The sequence below is a fragment of the Manis javanica genome, chromosome 11, assembly GCF_040802235.1.
Source record: "Manis javanica isolate MJ-LG chromosome 11, MJ_LKY, whole genome shotgun sequence".
NCBI lineage: Eukaryota > Metazoa > Chordata > Mammalia > Pholidota > Manidae > Manis > Manis javanica.
The window spans coordinates 3,153,897-3,172,849 of NC_133166.1; the positions used below are offsets into that span (position 1 = coordinate 3,153,897).

General features: G+C 37.9%; 1 protein-coding gene across 1 annotated transcript; it reads right to left on the minus strand.

Moving 5' to 3' along the window:
* Positions 1-18,014: 18,014 nt before the first annotated feature.
* Positions 18,015-18,953, minus strand: LOC108385929 (olfactory receptor 5J3-like). Its single transcript, XM_037011053.2, has one exon. It carries the CDS (start codon positions 18,951-18,953, stop codon positions 18,015-18,017), a length of 939 nt encoding a protein of 312 aa, XP_036866948.2.

An 18,953-nucleotide genomic window follows, 5' to 3' on the forward strand; every position in this document is an offset into this window, starting at 1 on the left:
TCATAATATTGCACAGCATCACCTCTAATTCCAGAACACTTTCCATCAATCCAACAAGGAACCCTTATCTATTAGCAGTTGCTTCTCCTTCTCAGCTTTTGGCAACTACTTCTCTGCTTTCTGATTCTGTTTGACAATTCTGAGCTTCTCATATAAACTGAATCATTTAACACTATTTTTTTTTATGTCAGGCTTCTTTCATTCAGCATAACATTTACAGGTTTCATCCATATTGAAAATGTGAGAATTTTGTATCATTTTATGGCTGAAGGGTGTTTCATTTTTAGACATAATACACTCTGTTGATCCATTCACCAGTTGATGAACATTTGAGTTTATCTTTTTGCCTATTATGAATGATGATATAAACATTCTGTTAATGTTCTTTTCAAGGCATCTTCATCACTAAGCATTTTCTTATTTCCATCCCCCCACCACATGCCATTGACATACATTTCATTGATTTTTCAACTCTAACACATTCTCTATACTTGGTACACTTTTTTAAATTATGTTTCCTTTAGTCTTATAAGAATTTCTCTACTACACTTACAGCCTCAGGAGCAAGGTCATTGTTTATTTTTGGTATTCCCTGAAGTCCCTAGAATAAGGATTTGAAGAGGTAATTGCTTTCGAAATGTTTATTGTTAAGTATTTCAGACTACCAAAAGTGGAAGGTGGTGTACAAAGAATAGTAATATACTGGAATTTTTTCTATTAAGATAACTCATATTTGCAAGTATGATTCATTTAAACATGTTTACATGGATAATGATTTCTCTAAAACAGTAGAGTTACATGCTTTTTTCTACAGATGATTTGATTATGAGATTATCCTTACTAGTTCTTTTCAACTTAAAAAATACTGGAAATTACACTCCCTAAATCTTTCCCAAGGGATAGGAATAATATTCTCCATACTTTCTGAACCTTGGTCTACCACCCTGGGATCTGATGTGATTTGACTACTTCCAACATTCCCAGAGTTCACACTTTTACAATGACTTGATTGAATGAGTGACTGAAATGACTGCCACTCTCCTTTCTATATGTGTGCTGTTCAAATATTGCTTCATTCAGTAACTTTATTAGGTACATGGACAGCAAAAAAAAAAGGCTAATTCGTTTAAAAATGTAGACTATGAAATTTATTCTGCAATGGGCTGTTGACAGATTGGGTAGATTAAAGACGGCTCTACACATCTTTACACATTTTTGTTAGAGACACAGTGCCTATTTATCCTCCCTTTGAATTTTTTCTGTGCTTTAACTGCTTTGAACAACATAAATTGGCAGAAATATTATATATCACTTCTGAATCCAGCATTTATGAAGACAGTCTCTGAAAGCCATGAGTTGCCACATAAGTATAACTAACCTTCTGGATAAACCATGTGACAGGCTTTGAGCCTACATGGAAAGAGAAGGGGACCCAGATGAATTAAACTTTCCACCATTGTCATCCTTGTGTCAGTCATAGGAGACTGTACAGCCTAACCCAACACCCAGCTCAATACCGTGGGATCTCAGTCAGCATGAGGAAGAACAGACTAAAGTCCAATGTCCACTATTTTAAATCATGTACTTTTGGGATAGTGTTTATATAGAAAAAGATAACAGAATACAATCAGAGAGATTTTTTTTCAGGAGTCACTTATTATTATTATTATGTACTACTGTCTAAAATAGATACAACAGGTAAGTAGGCAGGTAGGTAGGTATACTGATAGAGTGAATAAAATACTTACAAGTTATATAGCTGACAAAGAATATATAGCCAGACATATGAAATATTCTCATCAATAATAAGAAAACACATAGCCCCCAAAAAGTGTGAATATTATTTGAAAAGATATTTCAACAAAGAATATATGTAAATAGAAATTAACATGTAAGAATATGCTTAGCATCATAGTTACTAGGTAATTGTGAATTAAAGCCAAAATGAGAAACCATGATACACTACTAGATGGGCTCACATTAAAAGTACTGGTGATAACAAGCATTAGGAAAGAAGTTACGAAATTTAAACTCTCTTGCACTACTGTTGCATGTAATGTGCTACATCACTTTGAGATGCAATGTTACAGTTTATTTGAAGTTACACATATATTTGCACTGTGATCCAACTATTTCTTTCCTGAGTATTTATCTAAAATAATTTAAACCACATGTCCCTGTGATGACTTATACAATCATTTATAGCAGTTTTATTTGTATTTGCCCAAAAAACTGAAAACAGCTAAAATATCCATCAACAGGTGAATGGTTACACAAACTGTGATGTATCATTACACTGGAATAATATAAATTGTATAAATATAAATTATATAATATAAATATAATAGTATAAATAAGGAATAAACTATCGAAACATGAAACATCATGCATGAATACCAAAATCATTATGGTGAATGGAAGAAGCCGCTTATGGGAGAGGATAAACTGTAGGATTCCATTTATACAAATTACATAAAATGCAAAGTAATCTATAGAAACAAATGTCTATCAGTGGGTGCAATATGTGGAGTGGAGAAGGAACACAACAAAATTTTGGGGGCTGATGGATTTGTTCATTGTTTTCATTGTGGTGAGGGCAGAATCAAGGAGGGAGAGCAGAAAGTTAGCAGAAGGAAAACAAACTGGAATCTTCTGTTCGCTAGTAGTTTCACATTCTTTAAATTATCTCATGTCATTCTCTAAATTGACCCTATGAGAAGCATGGAAGTCCCTTTCTAGACTCAGTTCTTTGACCAACTCGCTCTAAGTCTTTGATTCATCAGAACATCTTCAAAATTCTCTGGTGCTTCATTTCTGGATCAGAAACAATTGGTCTAGATGACGGAGAGAATATTTCTAGTACTGAAGGACTATGAAGGAATCTGGGAAGTAAAGTATGATGGGCTAACTGATTCAGACATAGGCAACTGGAATCAACCTGTGCCTCCTAGTGAAAATTTTGGTAATATGAAATATACTTTACATTTTAAAAATGGATACACATTTGAAAATTATCAGGCAGTATTTCCTCTCTTACTAATATCTTCTTTGTACCCTATATGCCAATCCAAAGAAAGGCCATTCACCATTCTCTATTTATGTTATGTAGTTCCTTGTGTTTTCATGATTTTCTTCAGTTTTCTCTTACCTTATGCAAGATCTCCCTTGGCTCTCCCCATCTTGCTAATCCTATTGCTAATTCTATTCTTACCCCCATTAAGCTTTTATTAAAAATAGAACAAACATAACCAAACCCCAGTTGAAGAGAGCTTTGAAAGTTTCAATAGGAAATTAGTCCACAGAACTGACAAACGCGTAATAACAATCTTGCCTAAACCCTTGAGAGAATTAAAAGTAAAGGACAGATTTCCAACTTTTTCAATAAGTTCCAACGAACCCTGGCAGCAGGACTGGAGACTGTATGGATCCAGCCACCTGGGCTCTCGCCCACCAGGGCTGACATCACGGCCACTCTCCAGCGCCACGCCTGCGCAGTGGGTCAAACACTGGAACTAAAAGGCACTTTCCCTGAGGATCTCGGAGGCCAGTCACAGATTGACGGCATTGGACTTCTCCCATCATGAAACAGTGTTTTGTTCTTACTAGAAGAGTGAGGTGTTCTTGATAGGGATTTATCTTTCTTGTCAAAGATTCTTTTATCAAAATCTCTATCCATGGATTTACAGAATTCTTTATTCATTATCATGTTCTTTCACATGGCATAACTTCTAAACCAAGTAGCTCATTTTGTAGCAAAGGAAATGCTACAATGTGACTAAAAATTAATTTGTTTTGTATCACCCATCACCCTAAAGCAGATGATTCACTTATGCCACTGGTTAGTTGTCAACACATTCTTTTATATACTTTGGTATTTCCAGGTCAAAGCATGTTATATTTATTACCATCCAGTAAAAATAATAATATAATGAAAAAGGTACAGCAAAAAATGTTAATGAAATACATTTTGCAATGATACAAAGGATATCAACATATTGAACTGCACCTAAGGAAATGTTTTTGATTTTGTGTTTTTGCTTTCCCAACATCCTTGCTTCTCACCACCTTATTATGCAATACGCATTTTATTAATGTGAGATATTATGTAAATATATATAATTAACATTTATATAGTGCTCAGTATGCTGTAGGCACTATTATAAACATTTACTCAGTTAATCATCTAAGAATTAATGATGTGGATGCTATATTCTCCCCATTTTACAGATAAGTAATTGAGGCATTGAGAAAGTATGTAAGTTGTTCAAAGTGTCACTTTCTAGTGGTGTACAGAGGTGGCATGTGAACCAAGGGAATCTGGCTTATTTCATCCATTACTCTACCGTTGTGAATGAGATGTGACAAATGAACACACACACACACACACACACACACACACACACACACACACACATTTTTGAGTTATTTACTTTATCCCTTAAGACAACTTGATAAAACACATTGAAGCTTAACTCTAAGCTAGGTATCATTGAAAATGACTATTACTTAGTAGCAATGTTAAAACTTTGTTCTCTCTCTCTCTCTCTCACTGCCTCATATTAGACTATTTGATGATAGTAGAATCACTCCAGTCAATGAACACTCCTTACTTCCAGTCCTGGATCCCTATATAGGCAACTGGTTTCATTTCCATAATTTACAAAACAGATACACATGCATTTACCCTCACATTTCTACACAGACATATATGTACCAGCCCTCTCCCACTGTATACACATTCACAAAATAAAAGTGACCAAAATAACACTACTTAGGATTAACTTAATTTTATTGTCCATATTATTGGATTTCTAATTTTTAAAAAATAACCGAAAGTTTCTGTGATATGACTGCCCTTGCACTGTTCACCATGTAAGAGCTTATTCACTATGTAAGAACTTGTTCACCATGTAAGAACTTGTTCGTTATGCTTCAGAAGATTGGAGACTGTTGAGAATTAGGCTTGGGGTTGATTAATGATTGTTCATTGAGTCCCCTACACAAAATTTTATTGTTGTTAACAACAATTCGATCAATAAATATGAGAGATGCCCTCTCAAAAAAAATAATAATTATGTCAGAATAAAAATGCTATACATATATATGTGTATGTGTGTGTGTGTATATATATATATATATACATTTTATGGTAAAATATATATATATATATTATGGTAAAAGGGAATGCATCCCTATTGAATGTATGTTAATTTATTCAATCTCTCCTCTACAAATGGGAGTTGATTCACATAGAACTTATTATATCATAAATATTCTGCTATGGGTAAAATTTTACATACATCATTTCATAGTCAGGTGTTTCTTTAAAATAAATTCTAAGAAATGGCCTTTATAATTGAAGAGATTTGACTTCAAATAAATGCAATTCTGTCCTTTATATTATCTAATTCTCACCACACATTATCATTTTTTAATATATTTTTAATATATCATCACATATTCGCCATTGTCTCTGACTACCTCATAATATGAAACAGAATTTGAAACCCAGAGGTGGTAAGTACTTGAGAGTCTCCTTGACATTGTTGCATTGAATGCAAAGAAATTGCTCCCAATAGATTCCTGAATACAGTGAAAGGAAACAAATTTGTCTGAAAAGATAACTCACTTAAACGCTCTCATAGAATGTTAAAGTGTGTTTGTGTTAAAGTGACATTTGAAAGCTCACAAAAGTGGTGATCCACAGACACTAGATTTCTTAGAGAACTGAGACCATTCACATCCACTTTCTAAACCCAGGCAGGATTCCCCACTGACTGAGGGCAGAAGGGTTACCGCATTGGGAGGTAATCTGTTTCATTTACATCAGGCATATGCAAGCAGGTTCTTATTTCCCATGAAACTTCACCTAATTGAAGAGGAACATGTTGTTTTTCACTTTATTGTTTTTACCTGAGTGTATTTTGTTGTTATGGAGTTTCTCCTTGTTTCATAAAGCTAGAATACCCTTACACAAAATTGAATGAAATTTTTAAATGTTCAGTGTTTTAATTTCGGAAAAAGAGGTTCTAGTAGAATTGTCAATGTCTTTTCATAATGCATTGCTCTACTTTGTGTGATGATTTCAATAGTAAGGTACCAAATGTCCTCCTGTGACATCCACTGTTAAGGCAAATCTCAAACCACCTAAGAAATGGCTCATAATTGCCCATCAGGTCATCTCAAGTACATGATCTTTGTGTAACTAAGGGCTTCAGGACCCCTCTCTGCTCCCTGGTGGGTATTTGCAGGAGGCTGAGTCATCCTTGCCACCTCATTCTGATTCCTCTCCATCCTCTCCTTTCCCTCAGGTGCCTCCCTGCCTCCAGGGATGCCAGATCTCCTCAGCCTGCACCCTGTTTAGGCAGGAGCCAATTTTACCTTCTAAGCATGGCTGCCTCTCTAGAGCATGAACTCAAATCCCACTGCCCACTAAATCTGCGCATGGGTGAATAAACATTGCTGAAAAATCAGTTAATCTAAATACCCTACCCACAGGTTTCTGTGTTCATGGACAGTGGCTTTCTTTAACTATGGGGGAAAAACACTTCAGGTAGGTGTTAAAACATTATAGACAAACAAGTGATGAAAAAAATCCATATCTACATGGCTTTCCTGGTGTCACAGGTGCCAGTACACAATACTAATTAATCACTTGTCTACTTTCCTTCAGAGAATGGCTGTCCAGTCCTGAGGCCTGGGTTGTGATCACATGAGGCCCAACCATGACGCTGAGGCCGAGGAACACGAGGATCCCCAAGTCTGCTTGTGAGGGAAACAAAACAGCAGTGCCTCGGGCCTAAGGCATCTCCATTCCTTAAAGGAAGCACTGTTTACTAACATCAAGTATAATCATTTAGTGTTAAATTCTATGAATTTGTTTTTTTTTCAATGATAATTTTATTCATTTTTTTAACAACAATAAAATTCTCTATAGGAGACTCAATGCACAATCGTTACTCTAGCCCAAGCCTAATTCTCAACAGTCTCCAATCTTCTGAAGCACAATGAACAAGTTCTTACATGGTGAACAAGTTCCTACATGGTGAACAGTGCAAGGGCAGTCATCACAGAGACTTTTGGTTTTGGTCACACATCATGAACTGTAAACAATCAGGTCAAATATGATTATTCCTTTGATTTTTATAATTGATTTATATGTGAATCCCACATTTCTCCCTTATTATTATTATTATATTTAATAAAATGCTGAAGTGGTAGGTAGATGCAAGATAAAGGTAGAAAACATAGTTTAGTGCTGTAAGAGGGCAAATGTAGATGATCAGGTGTGTGCCTATAGACTAAGTATTAATCCAAGCTAGACAAGGGCAACAAAACATCCACGGATACAGAAGATTTCTCTCAAAACAGGGAGGTGAGATTCTCGGCAACACCTCTGTTGATCCCCAATTTCTCACCTGATGGCTCCCCTGTGACTGTGCCTGTCTTAGGTTGTTCCTCCCTTGAGGAATCTTACCCATCTCTGGCTAACCAGTCACCTTCCGGGGCCATACAGGGAAATGTAAAGTTGGTGAGAGAGAAGCCTTATTGTTTGAAAAGGTTAGCTTTTTACTTCTTTGAAGATTTATGCCCTGTGACTTCTATGCCCAGCATTTGTCTTGAGGTATCTTTACCACTTGGAAGAATTATGGTACTCGGTAAATTCAACATGAGACACGAATTCTACTTAAGGGTTGTAATTAGGAAGGAAGAAGAAAAGCTATAGAAGTAGCAGACAGAAGAAAACATGGGAAGATTCATTATTTCTTTGACATATCTTCTCATAGAGTAACATAAGCATATATAGGTTTTAAACTACTAATTAAATTGCATACACACATTAACATAATAGGAATACAGCTACATAAACAAAGCAGACCTACAATTACCAGCCATTTCCAGTGAAAACAAGAAAACCAGTTAGGTACCCTAGGCATTTGTGAAAACTTATCAATGATATGATGGATATTGTCTAACTGAATTTGAATAGTTTGAGAAAAATCAGACAAATTAAAACAACACATTCCTGGGAACTGTTCACATCCCATATGTTCTTTTAACAGTAGATAGTCTATGGTCGCAAGATTTTGGAGTGTGCAACTTGCATTCTCCTAATTCTTGGTTGAGTTCCGACAGTATAGATCCAGTCAAATTTGTTGTTTTACTGAAAGCACAGGCCAGCTTAGATATCTCCTTCTTTATTCCAATGGCAAGTCCAGGAACCGGTGGGATGAATGCAGCTACAACTGCAACAGCGCCAGGATCTTTGTTGAAGTTTTTTGATGATCATCTTCTGGAATGACTTCCAGAGAATGTTGATGTTGGAAGTTCTTCATATCGTATCTTAATTCGTTTTCCGGGTAGCAAATTAGGCTTTGATCCTCTGTATAAACACAAACAAACCCTTTGCCCACACTTTGATATGCCCTTTATACCATTGTGAAGAACTTATTGGAGATCACCACACAGGAACTGCTTTTTTTTTTTAAGAGAAATGAATATTATCATGAAAATGTACTTCCATAGTGATCATCTGACACCCTTTAAATGATCAAAATTAAGGATATTTAAAGCATGCATTAATCGGTGATTTGCAGTTACTTTTACCCAATCAAGGAGTAATCCCCCTTTTCTTTCTTTCTTTTTTGTTATCATTAATCTACAATTACATGAAGAATATTATGTTCACTAGGCTCTCCCCTATACCAGGTCCCCCCCACAAACCCCTTTACAGTCACTGTCCATCAGCATAGCAAAATGTTGTAGAATCACTACTTGTCTTCTCTATGTTTTATAGCCATAACGTTTCTCCAACCCCCCGATTATGCATGCTTATCATAATACCCCGTTTCTTCTTCCCTCCCTTATCCCTCCCTACCCACCCATCCTCCCCAGTCCCTTTCCCTTGGTACCTGTTAGTCCATTCTTGGGTTCTGTGATTCTGCTGCTGTTTTGTTCCTTCTGTTTTTCCTTTGTTCTTATACTCCACAGATGAGTGAAATCATTTGGTATTTCTCTTCGCTGCTTGGCTTATTTCACTGAGCATAATACCCTCTAGCTCCATCCATGTTGTTGCAAATGGTAGGATTTGTTTTCTTCTTATGGCTGAATAATATTCCATTGTGTATATGTACCACATCTTCTTTATCCATTCATCTACTGATGGACACTTAGGTTGCTTCCATTTCTTGGCTATTGTAAATAGTGCTGCGATAAACATAGGGGTGCATCTGTCTTTTTCAAACTGGAGTGCTGCATCCTTAGGGTAAATTCCTAGAAGTGGAATTCCTGGGTCAAATGGTAAGTCTATTTTGAGCATTTGGAGGAACCTCCATACTACTTTCCATAATGGTTGAACTAATTTACATTCCCAACCGCAGTGTAGGAGCGTTTCCCTTTCTCCACAACCTCTCCAACATTTGTTGTTATTTGTCTTTTGGATGGTAGCCATCCTTACTGGTGTGAGGTGATACCTCATTGTGGTTTTAATTTGCATTTCTCTGATAATCAGAGAAGTTTAGCATCCTTTTATGTGTCTGTTGGCCATCTGTATTTCTTTTTTGGAGAACTGTCTGTTCAATTCCTCTGCCCATTTTTTAATTGGATAATTTGTTTTATGTTTGTGGAGGTGGGTGAGCTCTTTATATATTTTGGATGTCAAGCCTTTATCGGATCTTTCATTTAAAAATATATTCTCCCATACTGTAGGATACCATTTTGTTGTATTGATGGTGTCTTTTGCTGTACAGAAGCTTTTCAGTTTAATATAGTCCCACTTGTTCATTTTTGCTGTTGTTTTCCTTGTCCGGGGAGATATGTTCAAGAAGAGGTCACTCATGTTTATGTCTAAGAGGTTTTTGCCTATGTTTTTTTCTAAGAATTTTATGGTTTCATGACTTACATTCAAGTCTTTGATCCATTTTGATTTTATTTTTGTGTATGAGGTTAGACAATGGTCCAGTTTCATTCTACTAAATGCAGCTGTCCAGTTTTGACAGCACCATTTGTTGAAGAGAATGTCATTTCCCCATTGTATGTCCATTTCTTCCTTATCAAATATTAATTGACCATATATGTTTGGGTTAATATCTGGAGTCTCTAATCTGTTCCACTGGTCTGTGGCTCTGTTCTTGTGCCAGTACCAAATTGTCTTGATTACTATGGCTTTGAAGTAGAGCTTGAAGTTGGGGAGTCAGATCCCCCCTACTTTATTCTTCTTTCTCAGGATTGCTTTGGCTATTCAGGGTCTTTGATGTTTCCATATGAATTTTTGAACTATTTGTTCTACTTTGTTAAAGAATGTTGCTGGTAATTGAATAGGGATTGCATCAAATCTGTATATTACTTTGGGCAGGATGGCCATTTTGATGATATTAATTCTTCCTAGCCATGAGCATGGGATAAGTTTCCATTTGTTAGTGTCCCCTTTAATTTCTCTTAAGAGTGACTTGTAGTTTTCAGGGTTTGGGTCTTTCACTTCTTTAGTTAGGTTTATTCCTAGGTATTTTATTCTTTTTGATGCAGTTGTGAATGGAATGGTCTTCCTGATTTCTCTTTCTATTGGTTCATTGTTAGTGTATAGGAAGGCTACAGATTTCTGTGTGTTAATTTTGTATCCTGCAACTTTGCTATATTCCGATATCAGTTGTACTAGTTTTGGGGTGGAGTCTTTAGAGTTTTTTATGTATAGTGTCATGTCATCTGCAAATAGTGACAGTTTAACTTCTTCTTTACCAATCTGGATTTCTTGTATTTCTTTGTTTTGTCTAATTGCCATGGCTGGGACCTCCAGTACTATGTTAAATAATAGTGGGGAGAGTGGGCATCCCAGTCTTGTTCCTGATCTCAGAGGAAAAGCCTTCAGCTTCTCGTTGTTCAATATAATGTTGGCTGTGGATTTATTGTATATGACCTTTATTATGTTGAGGTACTTGCCCTCTATACCCATTCTGCTGAGAGTTTTTATCATGAATGGATGTTGAACTTTGTCAAATGCTTTTTCAGCATCTATGGAGATGATCATGTGGTTTTTGTCTTTCTTTTTGTTGATGTGGTGGTTGATGTTGATGAATTTTCGAATGTTGTACCATCCTTGCATCCCTGGGATGAATCCCACTTGGTCATGGTGTATGATCCTTTTGATATATTTTTAAATTTCGTTTGCAAATATTTTATTGAGTGTTTTTGCATCTACATTCATCAGGGATATTGGTCTGTAATTTTCTTTTTTGATGGGGTCTTTGGCTGGTTTTGGGATCAGGGTGATGTTGGCTTCATAGAATGAGTTTGGGAGTATTCACTCCTCTTCTATTTTTTGGTAAACTTTAAGGAGAATGGGTATTATGTCTTCTCTATGTGTCTGATAAAATTCTGAGGTAAATCCGTCTGACCTAGGGGTATTGTTCTTGGGTAGTTTTTTGATTATTTCATTTTCCGTGCTCGTAATTGGTTTGTTTAACTTTTGTGTTCCTTCCTCGGTCAGTCTTGGGAGGTTGTATTTTTCTAGGAAGTTGTCCATTTCTTCTAGGTTTTCCAGCTTGTTGGCATATAGGTTTTCATAGTAATCTTTAATAATTCTTTGTATTTCTGTGGAGTCCGTCCTGATTTTTCCACTCTCATTTCTGATTCTGTTGATTTGTGTTGATTCTCTTTTTCCCTTAATAATTTGGCTAGAAGCTTATCTATTTTGTTTATTTTCTCAAAGAACCTGCTCTTGGTTTCACTGATTTTTGCTATTGTTTTATTCTTCTCACTTTTGTTTATTTATTTCCTGATCTTTATTATGTCCCTCCTTCTGCTGACTTTAGGCCTCATTTGTTCTTCTTTTTCCAGTTTCGATTATTGTGATGTTAGACTATTCATTTGGGATTGATCTTCCTTCTTCAAGTGTGCCTGGATCGCTATATACTTTCATCTTAAGACTGCTTTCACTGCATCCCACAGAAGTTGGGGCTTTGTGTTGTTGTTGTCATTTGTTTCCATATATTCCTTGATCTCTATTTTAATTTGTTCATTGATCCATTCATTATTTAGGAGGATGTAGTTATGCCTCCATGTGTTTGTGAGCCTTTTTGTTTTTTTTGTAGAATTTATTTCTACTTTTATACCTTTGTGGTATGAAAAGTTGCTTGGTAGAATTTCAATATTTTGGAATTTACTGAGGCTAGTTTGTGGTCTATTCTGGAGAATGTTCCATGTGCACTTGAGAAGAATGTATATCCTGTTGCTTTTGGATGTAGAGTTCTATAGATGTTTATTAGGTCCATCTGTTATAGTGTGTTGTTCAATGCCTGTGTGTCCTTACTTATTTTCTGCCCAGTGGATCTATCCTTTGGGATGAGTGGCGTGTTGAAGTCTCCTAAAATGTATGCATTGCATTCTATGTCCCCCTTTAGTTCTGTTAGTATTTGTTTCACATATGCTGGTGCACCTGTGTTGGGTGCATATATATTTAGAATGGTTATATCCTCTGGTTGGTCTGAGCCCTTTATCATTATGTAATATCCTTCTTTATCTCTTATTACTTTCTTTGTTTTGAAGTCTATTTTTTCTGATACTAGTACTGCAACCGCTGCTTTCTTCTCTCTGTTGTTTGCCTGAAATATGTTTTTTCATCCCTTGACTTTTATTCTGTGCATGTCTTTGGGTTTGAGGTGAGTTTCTTGTAAGCAGCATATAGATGGGTCTTGCTTTTTTATCCATTCTATTACTCTGTGTCTTTTGATTGGTGCATTCAGTCCATTTACATTTAGTGTGATTATTGAAAGCTATGTACTTATTGCCATTGCAGGCTTTAGATTCGTTGTTACCAAAGGTTCAAGTTTAGCCTCTTTGTATCTTACTGCCTAACGTAGCTCACTTATTGAGCTGTTATATACACTGTCTGGAGATTCTTTTCTTCCCTCCCTTCTTTTTCCTCCTCTTCCATTCTTTATATGTTCGTTGTTTTTTTCTGTGCTCTTTTGTGTTTCTTTGAACTGCTTTTAGTGGGTAGTGGATTTTATTTTTTTGCCTTTAGTTAGTATTTGGTTGGTCTGCTTTATTTGCTGTGATTTTATTTTCTCTGGTGACATCTGTTTAGTCTTAAGGATGCTCCTGTCTAGAACAGTCCCTCTAAAATACCCTGTAGAGGTTGTTTGTGGGAGGCAAATTCCCTCAACTTTTGCTTGTCTGGGAATTGTTTAATCCCTCCGTCATATTTAAATGGTAATCATGCTAGATACAGTATCCTTGCTTCAAGGCCTTTCTGTTTCATTGCATTTAATTTGTCATGCCATTCTCTTCTGGCATGTAAGTTTTCTGTTGAGAAGTCTGATGATAGCCTGATGGGTTTTCCTTTATAGGTGACCCTTTTCTCTCTAGCTGCCTTTAAAACTCTTTCCTTGTCCTTGATCTTTGCCATTTGAATTATTATGTGTCTTGGTGTTGTCCTCCTTGGGTCCTTTCTGTTGGAAGTTCTGTGTATTTCCATGGTCTGTTCGATTATTTCCTCCCCCAGTTTGGGGAAGTTTTCAGCAATTATTTCTTCAAAGACACTTTCTATCCTTTCTTCTCTTTCTTCTTCTTCTTCTTTTGGTATCCCTGTAATACGGATATTGTTCCTTTTGGATTGGTCACACAGTTCTCTTAATATTGTTTCATTCCTGGAGATCCTTTTATTTCTCTCTATGTCAGCTTCTATACGTTCCTGTTCTCTGGTTTCTATTCCATCAATGGCCTCTTGCATCTCATCCATTCTGCTCATAAATCCTTCCAGAGTTTGTTTTTCACTTCTGTAATCTCCTTTCTGGCATCTGTGATCTCCCTCCAGACTTCATCCCATTTCTCTTGCGTATTTCTGTGCATCTGTCAGCACGTTTATGATTTTTATATTGAATTTTTTTTCAGGAAGATTGGTTAAGTCTGTCTCCTTCTCAGTTGTTGATTCTGTGATCTTTGTCTGCCTGCAATTTTACCTTTTCAAGGTGATAGAGATAGTTTGCAGAACTGGCACGAGTGACAGCTGGAAGAACTTTCCTTCTTGTTGGTTTGTGACCTTCCTCTCCTGGGAGAACAGCGACCTCTAGTGGCTTGTGCTGGGAAGCTGCACGCAGACAGGTCTTCTGATTCCTGCCCAGTTGCTACGGAGTTTATTTTCACTGTTGCTGTGGGCGTGGCTTGCCTCCGGCTGCAGCTCCAATATGGTGGAGCTACGTTGGAGGGGGAGCACCCAGGAGGTCATTTATCTCCATGAGCGGCCTCCATGCTCCCTGCTGCCCAGGGGGTTAGAGTGCCCAGAGTTCCCCCAATTCCCTGCTGCTAGACTAAGTGTCCTAGGATGCTACCGTCTGTCTTTGGGGTCCCTGTTCCTTTAAGACTTCCAATGTGCACTCGCAAAAAAAAAAAAAAAAAGCCACTCGCTCTTCTTTGTCCCCAGGGTGCCGGCCTCAGGCACCCACTCCCGGGTCTTGCTGTCCTGTTTCCCTAGTATCCAGGACACCACACATGCACTGTGTCTGCACTCTGGTCTTGATGGCTGGTGCTGGGTGTTTAGCAGTCCTGGGATCCCTCTCCCTCCCTGCTCTGACTCCTCTCCTCCTGCCGGAAGCTGGGGTGAGGGGCGCTAGGGTCCCGCTGGGCTGGGGCTCGTATCTTACCCCCTTCACAAGGCGCTGGTTTCTCACAGGTGTGGATGGGGTCTGGATGTTGTCCTGTGTCCTCTGGTCTCTATTCTAGGAAGAGTTGTCTTTGTTATATTTTCATAAATATATGTGGTTTTGGAGGAGATTTCCACTGCTCTACTCATGCCACATCTTGGCTCCACCCCATCTGAATTTGCATTCTTTAGTAATTATACAAAAATATCTTGAAACCATGGATTTAAGGATCTGATAGAGATTTTAAAAGTAAATAACAATATACTGCAATTGTCTACAATCTGATGGTACATAGCCTTTGTGTTCAGAATATTCTTTGAAGTCACATACTTTATGATTTAAAATAAACACGTTAATTTTTGGAAACAAAACGTCACTGCACATGGTACCCTGACCAAATAAAAGTACACAATGAGCATTTCAGGGGAATCCATAACCTCAACACAAATAGATGTGTAATATGATAATTTTCTTTGATTTTAAAAAACTTTACAGTAGTGAAATAATTTAGTTTGTATCCTATAGTCTGAATTCTGTTGCTCTGTGTCATGTATGTGAGATTCGATAGTTCATTCATTCTCTGCTGTGTAGTAGCCCAATGAACAAACCCCACACATTATTGTCAGGTTCCAATAATACTACTGTGTATGTGATCACTTTTGTGGAAGCTTTGGGTATACATATGTACTCATTTCTGTTGGGTATAATGAGGAAGGGGAATATATGCCAGCTCTCATAGAGACTCTGACATGGTTTTTGAAAGATAATGAATGCCGAGTTCTTCCTCAATGTTGAAAGCTATAACTGTTCCATATGCACCCGAATACATGATATAACTTTGTAAATATTTATCATTATAGATGCTCAAGTGTGAGTCATAGTGCAGCGCTGAGGTTATAAATTTTATTTACTTGAACACTAATAAAGTTGCACAATTACTTCTGTGAAGAGTCTATAAAAGTCTAAATATCACTTGGGTAGATTTGTGTTTAAATTATTTGTTGTCCACCACACGCAATCTCTAGCTGTTTTCATTATTCTATTTCTTGTGAAATCTGTCACAGACACAATGGAATTATTTTGCATGAAGATGAAGCCTCTCTCTTGTGTTGTTGTTTGGTTTTTATAAATCCTATAGTGAGGATAGGTGTAAACAAAGCATTAGATCATAGACATGGACAGACTGTGACGACTAGAAAGGACCTTAGGGATAACCTAGGGCAAGACCTATTTTACGGGGAGGTGCTGGGGTCTGGTGAATATGAGAGAGGAAATGAAATGGAGTCACTTAGGTCTTGGAGTTTTAACATGGAGCCAGGAGGCTATTAAGGAAGCGACCTTCCCCACACTCTGACCAGGTAGATCCCTGAAATTTTGATCTGAGACAAGCCAGAAGTATTCCAAGGGCAGCCCAGGACATGTGCAACTTCCTGCAGTAAAAAACATCTATGTGATCATAGCTGAGCAACAACTTCACTTCAGCCAGTTTTAGTTTTCTACCACCAGTTCCAGTCAAAATTCTTTGTAAATGACATGTGCAACATTCCCTTCTGTCTTTAAATCCCACTGACTACCTATCCTGAATGGGACATAATTTGGGTTGCCACCTGATTCTTCCTCCCAGAAATGCATTTTGAGACCACAGATAAATGCATTTGTTTGATTTCAATTATGCCTCTTTCCTCAGGTGACAAGAGAGAGAGCGATTTCCTCAAAATCACAGGGATTCAGAGCTGCACTGGGTGCCTGGGCCATAGCGTTTTTCTAGAGAGGACCTTCCAGAGAGATTACACCTTGCTGCCTGTGCATCTTGCACAGGGCCTCCCACTGCTGGGTCACTGAGCTTTGGCACTGCTGCAGCCTCACCCATGTCGTCACGCCTCCTACACCAGTATGTATCCACGTGTTCACTGCTCTGTGCATGCAGCCAAATATACCACCAAGGCCATTTGTTTCTTTAGGGATTTCAGTACCAAGGCTGAAGGAAAGGTGTCTGGGCACGGAAACGTGCCTACTACCTCAGCGACCACACCCACCCACTGATAATATTATATATGGACAGTAGTGTTTCCCAATAGTCCTGGTGGGTGTGTGAGAATACTGTGATGAGGAGCTGCAGCGAATGGCAGGGAACGGTGAGGATTAAAGCACATGAGCATGAATAGAATTATACAATGTTTTCCCTGATTTTGTAGAATTCCATCATGGAATAGTTAGTTTAGACCATATACATGATGTTCCTATTTATTAGTGAATCCTATGACACATACCAGTAAATTATTTTTCAACATCCAATGCAACATTCAGGGAGATGAAATTACAATTATCCAAAGTGGTGTATGGCATTATTAGACTTACAGTTATTGAGCTAAGGAACCTAGTTTACTCAGACCAAATTTCCTTCTCACTAGTTTGCACTTATTAGACGTGATTAAAGGAATCACTATGCATGTCAAATCGGTCTTTATCAGATACTACTGTCATATGTTACATGGAAGGAAGATGGCATGTTTGTAACTTTTGAACACTGCAAACACAATGAGCCTCTGACTGTTTGGACTTAAACAAATTACAGTTTTTTCCAATATGTTCATGCACATAAGAATGATTACCAAGAAATATGCCTAAATTCAGAAAATATGGTACAGCTAGTAATCCTTCAAACTGCTGATCCAAAGAAATATTTCTCATAGATTTTTTTCCCACTTCCATATTATCCCTTTGTCTGTCATAGGTCATGCAAATGCCCCCTTGAAAAGCAGAGCAGCCTCTTGTGGTTTACTATCATTCTGAAATGCCTTCACAAAAGAACATTTGCAATTACTTAAGGTGTGCATTTCGAATGTGCAATGAAAATGCTATTGAAATGTGAGTTAGGGCAACAGTGTTTTTATTTATTCTTACTTATTTACTATGGATATATTTCTAGGTGTTATGATGGATCATTTATACAGGGATACTAGTGCATAGGAAGGATATATATACAAAAATAATTTAAGTCTCTCAAACCTTTCTGATTTAATAAACCCATTGCTTATGAAAAAATATTGTACCTTGGGAGAATAAGTTGAATTATGATGTCAAGAAACGTGGGGAGTTCTGGCAATGAAAGCTCCCTGGGGCTTATCCATGAATAAGGAAAGCAGGTAGAAAAAGACTCTCTTCGAAAACAGCAAAGTGGACGTATTAACACGCTTCATATATTGAGAGGAGGTTGAGATCAAAAGTCACTGCTTCCTACACTCAACTGAGGCATAGTGATAAGTAATGGGAAGTATATAGAAGATGTATTGGTGAGACTACAGGAACCTGTATCGAACGACCTGAACATCAGATCTCAGAACCTTTAAATAACAGTTTTGGGTGGAATAACTTATTTCACACAGAACATAATTTAGTGCTGACCATTTTTTTCAGGGCATCTTTCACATCTTTATTCCTCAAGCTGTAGATCAGCGGGTTCAGCATAGGGATGACAACTGTGTAGAAAACAGATGCCACTTTGTCCGTGTCCATGGAGTAACTGGAGCTGGGTCGGAAATACATGAACAGCAGTGTGCCGTGGAATATGGCCACAGTGGTTAAGTGGGAGGCACACGTAGAAAAGGCTTTGCGTCTGCCCGCTGCTGACTTCATTCTCAGGATGGTAGTTAGGATGTAGATGTAAGAGAGGAGGACAGTCATGATGCTGAGCCCCACAACACAGGTACCGAAAAAGAACAAAAGAATCTCATTGATGGAGGTGTCTGAGGAAGAGAGGGCCAGCAAGGGTGGGATGTCACAGAAAAAGTGGTTGATGATGTGGGAGTTGCAGAATGACAATCGGAATATACAACAGGTGTGGATTGCCGAGTCGACCAAACCTCCCATGTACACAATGGCCACGAGCTGGATACAGAGTCTCCTGGGCATGGCCACTGTATAAAGAAGTGGGTTGCAAATGGCTACATAACGGTCATAAGCCATGACCGCCAACAGGAGACATTCCACATCTCCAAAGATCCCCCAAAAATACATCTGAATGGCACATAAAGTTTGTGGTATCCTCTTCTGCTCAGATAAGAAATCAGCCAGCATCTTGGGAGAGACAGTGGACGAGTAGCTGACATCACAGAAGGACAGATTGCTCAGGAAATAGTACATGGGTGAGTGGAGTCTGGGGTCCACCTTGACCAGCAGGATCATCCCCAGGTTGGCAACCACAGTTATGCCATAAACCAGCAGGAAGAGCACAAAGAGCCCCTGCTGCACGTCCTGTCTGCCAGAGAGACCCTGGAATATGAATTCAGTGACCCCAGTGCAGTTGTCAGCAGCCAT

Bases quoted from the DNA above. Each gene is read 5' to 3' on its own strand.
- LOC108385929 (XM_037011053.2), bottom strand. From the start codon at position 18,953: ATGGCTGCTGACAACTGCACTGGGGTCACTGAATTCATATTCCAGGGT.